Here is a 10,950-nt window from a genome sequence, read left to right on the forward strand (position 1 = left end):
GTTTTTGAAAAATCTTTTTCAATACTTCCCTTGTGAAGTCTTGACTTGTTGCTTTTTGGTTTCTTCTCTATAATCTTGAAATCATCTTCTCTTGAATCTTGATTCTTCTTGATGTCTTTTCTTGAATCTTGAAATTAATCTTGATTTAATCTTGATCTTGAACTTGTTGACTTCAATCTTTATTTTATTTTTCCCTTTTTTATGTTTTTCTTTTTAGGGTCAACAAGAGCGGGGCTCTTGCTCCTACGTATCCTCAATTGCGATGAAGAAATCAGACCTACGTAGTTCTTTAAAAAGCAAGAAAGTTATGCAGAGTATTGATTTTAGACTTCTAAAGGGTTAGTTTTAACCGATAAAAGTAAAAAAAAAAAAGACTGTTAAGGCGTTGGACCTTTGAACGAATTCAAGCGTCTTGTGGACAAAAGCTTGATTATGAGTTGATTTTAGCTTTGGTTTCACTTGGTTATTTTCCAACTCATTAAAAGAAAACTTTTAAAGTAAATGACCGGTTGAAACTCATTTTTTTAAAGATTAACCGAGGTTATAGCATAAATGATCGATTGAATTTTATTTTCACATTGATTAAGTGAGATTACGGCTTAAACGGTCGGTCGAAACTCGTTTAAAACAAAGGAAAAGATCACCGATGGTAGAAGAATGAAGATGAAGACATGCAAAGCAAGGATGGACCCCTAAGGGTGCATAGAATGAATATAAATCTTCAAAATAAAAAACTAACCGGTCGACGAATGACGAACGATGAAGAACGGACGAAGAACGATAAAGAATGATCACATAATCGATCACGGAAATGTTACAGTAGCATTACAAAAGCACCTCGGCCTTGATTTTTCTTCTTCTTTCTCCTTCTTATCACTAATTTCACTCAAATCTTGTTGATTTCAGGTGCTGGACCCTTCCTTCAGCCCCCCTCACGCCTATTTATTGGAAATGAGGGGTGGAAGTTGCACAACAGCTCGCCCAGGCGAGCTACTTGCTTCCTTCAGAAGTAACCTAGCTCGCCCAGGCGAGCTGGTTGCTTCATCCCTAAGCTTTCTAGTGGGCCCAGGGGTTGAAAAATGTCCCAAAAGTGACCATTGTGGCCTTCTTTTGAATATTTTGCACATTTCCTTCCGAAAAGTCACAAAACCCTACGGATTGCACGTCAATTAGTGTTAAGCAGCTCAATTCGGCCAACAAGAATCCAAATGTTGGCAAACGATCCTCCCCGAACAAAATTAGGGTATGACAACATGGAAGTATTGAAAATATTAAGCAAAAGACGTCGTGGTTTTGTACAATAAAATAAGAGACATTGAAGTCTTTGGGAATATAAAAGACTGAAGACATTGAAGTCTTGTGCAATGTAATGATTGAAGACATTGAAGTCTTGTAATGTAGAGATAGAAGACATTGAAGTCTTTGAAATGTAAAATACACAAGACATTGAAGTCTTGTAAATGTAAAAGACTGAAGACATTGAAGTCTTTGAAATGTAAAAGGTTGAAGACATTGAAGTCTTGTAAATGTAAAAGGCTGAAGACATTGAAGTCTTTGAAATGTAAAAGGCTGAAGACATTGAAGTCTTGTAAATATAAAAGACTGAAGACATTGAAATCTTGTAAATGTAAAAGACTGAAAATATTGAAGTCTTTGAAAACTTTCACTGAAATGCGAACATGCTTGGTAAAGAAATCAAACCCCCAAACTGATCAGAACAAACATTTTTTTTTTAAAAAATAATGCGACAAAGGAGGAATGAAAGCTCAAAGATAGAATTCTCTCATAACCAAAAATGAGGTTGAGATGTTTTGCATTTTGTTTCTGAAGGAGCATTAGAAGAAACACTAGATTCAACTGAGTAGAGGAAAACCGCTCAAAGGTGTATAAAGCTTCACACAGGCAAGTGTTTCATCTTAATTCCCAATCACAGATATGTTATAAATTGATTTTGCAAGTCATTTCCCATCAAATCAAGGATAAATGCGCATAATCATCATGGATCAATAGGTATTTTTAAGGTTGGACTCATAGGAAATTTTGGCTTTGTTGGCTTTGGTTGCTTTGGTTTTCTTTTTGTTTGTTTGTTTGTTGTGCAAAGGAGAGCAGGCATAAAGATTTGGCTAGTAGCTTTAAATGGGCGATCACTTCCTATCCTTTCATGCCTTGACGAAGTTGTCGTTATTTTTCTTCCATTTTGCTCTTTACAACAACTCCATACATGGTTCAAATGTTTGTTTATTCCAAAAGAACTTGTTCTTCCTTTCTATTTTGCCTTTCACTCGTTTCCATCTTTGATTGATCTTCTTTTCCTTTCTTGTTTTCTTCTCTCTTTTTTTTGTTTGATGAATATTTAACTACCTTTAAAAATCCATGACTAGCCAAAAGATGATAGAAATCTCCCTTGAAAAACACCCCTGCTCTCCTATCCTAGGGTAAGGTAGGAAACTTTCACCCTAGGTCAGGGTTCTGGTAAAAATCAAATGTCTGGCTCAAAAGGCTTGCAAATGGTAGAAAATAATGTACATTGGGACAGTTGTTTGGCCAATGGCTTAGAAAGAAAGAATGCCCAGATCACTTCCATGAATTATATGTTATGACAATTAGAAATTCATGCAAAACCAATCGTAGAACATATCCATGCGGACACTCAATATAAAATTTTGTGGTCACGCAGTCACTAAAGCTTAGGGTCTGTTTCCACATTCAGATCAAATCGGTGTTTCAACAATTGTTCTTTTATCAAGTCCATGCAAAACATCTGAGTCCGCTTTGGTATTCGGGAAAGTCTTTCACTATTTTTATCCTCAAGATACACATTTTTTTTTCAAAAACCCTTTTTGTTGTGTTTTGATCCGCAACATTTTTGAAGAATACTGGTGATTGTTTCTTTTAAAAAGCATGTTAGTTTTATAAATAGGTTGAAACCTAGACAAAGTTGTAATCCGAGATTACACTATCAAAAATCAAAGAGCACGCGAAAATAGAAACGAAACCACGTGTAAGTTTTTTTTAGTTTTTTTTTGTTTCAAGCAATCATCACAACACAATAACATAACAAAGTACTAAAAGCGATAAATAAGATAAAGAAAAGTTCACAAATTTAGAAGGTCCTGGTCGGGAAGCTCAGTCTCCTCAAAGGAAAAAATCCATCACACTTGCCATATCTCCATCCTCCTCAGCTCCGTCTTCATCTCCTTGGGCTTCTGTAGGACTTGCCCCCCTAAAAATTAGGCCTATCCCTTAGCCATGCAAAAATGGCTCTGAACTGCTCGAGAGTAGGCCACGGGTAAGGGTTGGGGTCCTGACGCTACTGGTGTAGTGTATACTGATAGAAGCTATCCTTCAACTGCACCTGGCCCTTATGGTTTGTTGCCTGCTGGTCAGCCAAATGTTGCATGTATGTGTGCATTTGGAGCTCCATCCTCTGCATGTGAGCTGAGATGGACTCTAAGGATGGTGGCTGATGTGGAGGCGGTGGTGGTGGGTCTGCTGCAGGTTGCTGCTACTAGTCTTGCCCCGACTGTTGTGCCTTGCTTGGCATGCAATACTTCTTAATCAAGGACCTGTTAATGGGGGGCCAGATGAGCTTTGTGGGTGTGATCGGTACCCCGTAGAACTGGCAGAGGCCTGTGATCAATGCTGGAAATCCCAGTGCCCTGTTGAACTTCTCTGGGTCCACTAGGTGTCTCGGAGGTGCGATACCTATAAACTTGTAGATGACATCTAAGATAAGTTGTGCTACATGAACACTGAACTTAGTTAGGATAGCGTAGACCAACTGGAATTTAGGCAGCAAGAGATCATAATTATGGTCACTGGGAAGGATGTTGCTAAGCAGAAATGTCATCCAGATCTGAGTCAGAGTGGTCATGCTAGTGCGCATGATCCGCACCCGCCTCCCTGCTATGCTCTGTGAAAAATCATGTCACGGGGAGCACAGTAGCTGGCCTATGGCCTCTTCATCAAAACCTGAGACTTGGCTTCTTTTTTCAGCGCATTCACAACATTGCCCCTCTTCTAAGACCAACAGATGCGCCAGGAATTGGTTGATAGCATCTTCATCATATGGGATCCATTGGCCCCGTACCCAGGAGCACTTATCCATAACTCCTTCTTTAGTGGGCCAGGCATTTGCGTAAAACTCCATGACTATTTCAGGGTCATACTTAGCCATGGGCTCTATTAGCCGGGTCCAATGCCTTTGGGCAACCTCCGCCCCTGGAATTTTGTGTACTCTTCCTCTACTAGTTGGACCCGTCTTTCTTTGAGGAAAGACCAATCCTTAATCACTTCTAAACAACACTGATGCTCCTCACTTCGGAAATGGTGTCTATCAAACTCAATTTCCGCTTGTGGGGCTACACTGGATCCCTCCTCTGCGGTGGCCTTCCTAGCCCTTTTAGCAGAAAGCTTCTTTAGAGCCATCGACTACAAAGACACATCCAACTAAAATTTAGCATAAAAATTATTTTGCATGAAATACATAACCATATTATTTTAGTTATCCCAAGTATAGCAACTAAGAAGCCAACAAATTTTGTGTGTGGTTTTTATTAATTGTATGTGTTACCATACAACTAATAATAAAAAAAAAACCATAACTCAGTGTGTATTATTTTGGAAGAAAGAATTTGATATTTTACAGTAATTCACGTGCAATGTACCCACCCTAGTGCAGTAAGTTAGGCAAAAAATTAGGCCAATTCAATCCAACAACTCTAAGCATTCATCAACAACTCATGTATTTGCATACAAAGAAATGTTTGAAATTTCAAGCTTAATTCATACCCTTGGCATTTAATTTAACAACCTAAGTTGATCATACACCTAAAATAATGGTTAAACTGTAGAAGCAAAGCTTCATGATGAATCAAGATTGATTCAAAGATGTTTTAATTATAACAAAGACGATGACAAAAAGCTCAAAGGTCAATCAAAGAATGAGTTCAAGATGTTCAAGATAGAATCAAGAACACTTCAAGATTCAAGAGGAAAGTTGAAGAACACTTCGAGATTCAAGAGGAAAGTTGATTTCAAGAATCAAGATTCAAGGATCAAGCTTTCAAGAATCAAGATCAAGATTCAAGACTCAAGATTCAAGAATCAAGAGAAGGCTTAATCAAGATAAGTATGAAAAGGTTTTTTCAAAAACTGAGTAGCACATGGATTTTTCTCAAAACACGTTTACCAAAGAGTTTTTACTCTCTGGTAATCGATTACCAAATTATTGTAATCGATTACCAGTAGCAAAATGGATTTGAAAAAGTTTTCAAATGAATTTACAACGTTCCAATTGATTTCAAAAAGCTGTAATCGATTACAATGTTTTGGTAATCGATTACCAGTGCCTTTGAACGTTGACATTCAAATTCAAATGTGAAGAGTCACATCCTTTCACATAAAAGCTTTGTGTAATCGATTACATTGATTTGGTAATCAATTACCAGTGATTGTTTCTGAATAAATCAAAAGATGTAACTCTTCAAATGGTTTTTGACTTTTTCAAATTGGTTTTAAGTTTTTCTAAAAGTCATAACTCTTCTAAATGGTTCTCTTGACCAGACATGAAGAGTCTATAAAAGCAAGGCTTTGTTTTGCATTTTCAATAAATCTTTCTATCAATCCAATCAATCTTATACAATCCTTTACAAGCCTTGAATCTCTTTGAACTTCTTATTCTTCTTTGTGCCAAAAGCTTTCCAAAGTTTTCTGGTTTTCTAAACCTTGAAAACTTGTGCTATTCATTCTTTTCATCTCTTCTCCCTTTGCCAAAAAGAATTCCCCAAGGACTAACCGCTTGAATTCTTTTTGTGTCTCTCTTCTCCCTTTTCCAAAAGAACAAAGGACTAACCGTCTGAATTCTTTTGTGTCTTCTTTCTCCCTTGTCAAAGAATTCAAAACGACACAGTCTGAGAATTCTTTTGATTCTTCCCTTTCCCTTATACAAAAGTTTTCAAAGGACTAATCGCCTGAGAATTCTTTTGTATCCCCATTCACAAAGTATCAAAGGTTTAACCGCCTGAGATCTTTGTCTTAACACATTGGAGGGTACATCCTTTGTGGTACAAGAGGGTACATCTACTTGGGTTGTTGACTGAGAACAAGAGAGGGTATATCTCTTGTGGATCAGTTCTAGTGGAGGGTACATCCACTAGGTTCAAAGAGAACAAGGGAGGGTACATCCCTTGTGCATCTTTGCTTGTAAAAGGATTTTTACAAGGTTGAAAGAAATCTCAAGGACCGCAGGTCGCTTGAGGACTGGATGTAGGCATGGGTTAATGCCGAACCAGTATAAAAACTCTTGTGTGTTTGTCTCCTTCTTCCCTACTCTTTTACTTTCCACTGTGCATTTTAATTTCCGCTTTTACTTTTGGTTATGTTTCTCTTCTACCCTTTATTCTCTTAACAACATAGTAAAAGCCTTAGAAGAGTAAATTTTTAATTAGTAAAGGTTTAGGAATAATTAATTCAACCCCCCCTTCTTAATTATTTTGAGGCCACTTGATCCAACATGAACATGTGTAAAGATCATTACCCACTTAAGTTTTAAAATAAAACATAGAATAGCCATTGTGACATTTCATCAAATAGTTGGTGTGCACATGTTAAAACATGTATAAATGAAGGATAAGGAGCAACATGACATGCAAATTTGTAAAAGAACCAAACATAGGCCTAGAGCCATCCAGTACAGCCACCAATCCAAGCATTTTGATCATGGATTTGCACACAACTCATCTCACAAACATTGCAAAGAAAGCAACCAACAAAGCACCAAACATCACAGGCGAAGGTAAAAATTAGATGGAGAGGGCACTTACTTGAATGGGATGAAAGGAATGCGAAAAAAATGAAACAAAAGTGCACAAAGGAAGCTTGATACTGCTACCAATGGTGGTGCCTCGTGAAGCTTTTGATTTTTGGGGAAAATAGGGTGAAATTTGATTTCACCCCTCCCCTTTTTATTTTCCCGTCAGCCATGCTTGCCCAGGCGAGCTAGCCACTCGCCCAAGCGAGTTAAATTAATAATTTTGATATTTTTTTTTGCTAAATTTATTTGCAAAGTTTCTTTTGTTATCATTATTACATATACTTCCCATTTAAGCCTTATAATTATGTATATACTCTAGGTAAATTTATGAGATAATTCAAGAAAAGGAACAATCCCAGCTTGCAATGGAGAGCATAAAACATAAAATTAAAGAGTAAAGTTTAGAGATACTAGGTTGCCTCCTAGGAGCGCTTCTTTAACGTCTTAGATGGATGCGTGGTCTGAGGTCGAGGCTTCACCATCTCATCCTCCCTAATTCTTTAGCACTTGTTGGCACTGACTCCAATGCCGACAAAGAAAATGTTAACATGCAATGCTCATATCGCCTTTCCATTTGGTGTGGCGCCGACCATAACCCAAAATGACTCTTCATTCATTTTTTTTTTTGCAAAATACTTAGATGATAAGATGTAGACGCACACACATTTATTGTCAAACATTCATTCAAACACAACAATTAAACATGCATTATGATTGATTTTTTTCGTTTTTGTGTTCAATTTTACTCAGTGTTTACGACACCCCTACTGAACGTGCCGAACGAGCGACTCTTGATCGGGCGGATTCGACCATTGGCTCCGGAGTACTGGTCATGTGAGTGCAGAAACAAGGGTGTACATTCACGCCCAATGATATTAAAAAGGTGCAAAGGATACAACACTACAGGGAGAGATGCAAATCATCAATCCACATTTATTGGCGTTACGATTATTGTTTACACAAAAAACTTAAGGCGTGAAGATCCCAATGAGTCCTTGAGGAGGCCCAAACTTTTAGCCTCTGAATTGCCCCAAGTATTACGCGTAATATCACTTGACAATGTTGGAATTCACAGGCGAAGGCAGCTCCTCATAATCGATATTCATGAGCAACAACACTCCTCCTGAGAAGGCCTTCTTCACCACTAACGGTCCTTCATAGTTTGGGTCCCATTTCCCTCGTTGATCCTTTTGAATCTGCGATACTTTCTTTAGAACAAGGTCCCCCTTGCTGAACTTACGCAGGCATACTCTTTTGTCGAAAGCGTTTTTCACTCTGCCCTAATATAGTCGCCCATGGCTCATGGTAGCCAATCTGTTACCCTCGATAAGATTTAATTGGTCAAAACATTCCTGGGCCCACTTTGCTTCTTCCAATCCTGACTCTACTAGGATTCTTAAAGAAGGAATATCCACCTCAAATGGGAGCACAACTTCCATCCCGTACACCAAATAGAATGGGGCTACCTTAGTAGAAGTGCATACAGAAGTCCGATAACTGTGCAAAGTAAAGGGTAGCATCTCATGCCAATCCTTGTATGATATAGTCATCTTCTGAATGATCTTCTTGATGTTCTTATTGGCAGCCTCAAATGCCCCATTCATCTTGGGCCGATAAGGCGTGGAATTGTAGTGTTTGATTTTGAAATCCTCACACATTTCCTTCATCATCTTGTTGTTTAAATTGGTGGCATTGTCGGTGATGATCTTTTTGGGCAACCCATATCTGCAAATTATCTCCTTCTTAATGAATGTAATCACCACGCTCCTAGTCACGCTAGCATATGAAGCTGCTTCCACCCATTTGGTGAAGTAATCGATGGCAACTAAGATGAAGCGATGTCTGTTTGAAGCCTTGGGTTCGATGGCCCCGATCACGTCTATGCCCCACATAGAGAATGGCCACGGTGCTACTAACACGTTCAATGGTACAAGTGGAGCATTAACATTATCAGTGAAGGTCTGGCATTTTCTCACATGAACACAACTATCGTTCTCCATAGTGAGCCAGTAATATCTCGCCCTCAGAATCTTCCGGGCCATGGCGTGTCCATTGGCATGGGTACCAAAGGATCCCTCATGTACTTCCACTGGCATCTGTTTGACCTCTTTTGCATTCACACACCGAAGCAGCACCATGTCATGGTTTCTTTTATACAAGACACTTCCACTCAGGAGGAAACTAGCTGCCAACCTCTGTAATGTCCTCTTGTCGTTGTCAAAGGCCTCAGGTGGGTATTCCTTATCCTTAATGTATCGTTTGATATCGAAGTACCAAGGTTTAACATCCTTCTCCTCTTCTATCAAACAATAGTGTGCAGGCTCAACACGACATCTGAATTCGATGTATGGCAAATCTCCGTGAGGGCTTACTTTGAACATGGACGATAGAGTGGCAAGAGCGTCGGCCATCTGGTTTTCCTCTCTAGGAATGTGATGAAATGATATGTCATCCAAGAGTTCCTCAATCCCCTGATGTAAGCCTGGTAAGGCACCAGCTTATTATCTCTACTTTCCCATTCAACCTTCAACTGATGAATTACCAACGTCGAGTCCCCGTACACTTTGAGCAACCTGACCACAAAGTCGATCGCTGCTCGGATTCCTAGGGCACATGCCTCGTACTCCGCTATATTGTTTGTGCAGTCGAAACACAACCTAGCCGTGAAAGGTATATATTGCTTGTCTAGTGAAACCAACACTACCCCAATCCCATGACCTAATGCATTAGACGCACCATCAAACCACACAACCCACTTATCCCTGTCCTTATCTTCAACTTCCTCCTCAAACAAGGCCAAAATATCCTCATCGGGGAATTCTGGATGCATAGGCTGATAATCATTTATGGGTTGTTGAGCTAGATAATCTGCCAAGGCACTCCCTTTTATTTCCTTCTGAGTGATGTAGACAATATCGAATTTTGACAACAGAACCTGCCACCGAGCTATCCTCCTAGTGAAAGTGTGCTTTTCGAAGATGTACTTGACGGGATCCATTTTGGACACCAACCAAGTAGTGTAACTCAACATATACTGCCTCAAACGATGAGCTGCCCACGCCAAGGCACAACATGTCCTTTCTAGCAACGAGTAGTTCATCTCGCACGCTGTGAACTTCATGCTCAAGTAGTAGATGGCCTGTTCCCTTTTTCTGGATTCATCGTGCTATCCCAGCACACACCCCATCGACTCATCTAATATTGTCATGTATAGGATAAGAGGTCTTTCGGGCACTGGTGGCACGAGCACATGAGGATTCATCAAACACTGTTTAATCCTTTCAAATGCCACTTGACAATCATCATCCCATTGGACAGACTGATTCTTATGCAACAATCTGAAAAGAGGCTCACAAGTGCCAGTTAACTGTGATATGAATCTCGCTATGTAGTTCAACCTTACCAAGAAACCCTGGACCTGCTTCTCGGTACGTGGCTCGGGCATTTCGAGAATCACTTTTACCTTGTCTAGATCCACCTCTATTCCTTTCTGATAACGACAAAGCTGAGCAATTTTCTAGATTTTACCCTGAATGTACACTTTGCAGGATTCAGCCTTAACCTGTATTTACGCAGTCGCTCGAACAACTTCCGCAAATTAACTAGATGTTCCTCCTTCATCCTCGATTTAGCAATCATGTCATCCACATAGACTTCGATCTTTTTATGCATCATGTCGTGGAATAATGCCACCATGGCCCGCTAGTATGTTGCCCCAACATTCTTCAGCCCAATGACATCACCTTGTAGCAGAAGGTTCCCTATATAATGATGAAGGTTGTCTTTTCAATATCCTCTGGTGCCATCTTTATCTGATTATAACCCGAAAACCCATCCATGAAAGAGAATAGGGCAAAACTGGTCGTGTTATCTACGAGAACATCGATGTGCGATAAAGGAAAGTTATCCTTCGGACTGACTCGGTTTAGATCCCGATAGTCCTCGCACATTCGCACCTTCCCATCCATTTTTAGGACCGGCACGATATTGGTGACTACTCATTCTAGGTATCGAGCAACGACTAAGAAACCAGCGTCGAATTGCTTCTTCACCTCCTCCTTTATCTTTAGGGACATCTCGGGTTTCATTCTCCTCAATTTTTGCTTTACCGAGAAGCACTCAGGATTCAAAGGTAG

General features: G+C 39.6%; 1 protein-coding gene across 1 annotated transcript; it reads right to left on the bottom strand.

The window, feature by feature from the left end:
• Positions 1-4,185: 4,185 nt before the first annotated feature.
• Positions 4,186-10,259, bottom strand: LOC102663697 (uncharacterized). The gene is made up of 4 exons (XM_006582576.1): positions 10,065-10,259; positions 9,357-9,980; positions 8,410-9,285; positions 4,186-4,431 (listed from the first exon to the last, which is right to left on the bottom strand). The coding sequence occupies exons 1-4, from the start codon at positions 10,257-10,259 to the stop codon at positions 4,186-4,188; spliced, it is 1,941 nt and encodes a 646-aa protein (XP_006582639.1).
• Between the last annotated feature and the right edge of the window lie 691 nt (positions 10,260-10,950).

Source organism: Glycine max, chromosome 6, assembly GCF_000004515.6.
Source record: "Glycine max cultivar Williams 82 chromosome 6, Glycine_max_v4.0, whole genome shotgun sequence".
NCBI lineage: Eukaryota > Viridiplantae > Streptophyta > Magnoliopsida > Fabales > Fabaceae > Glycine > Glycine max.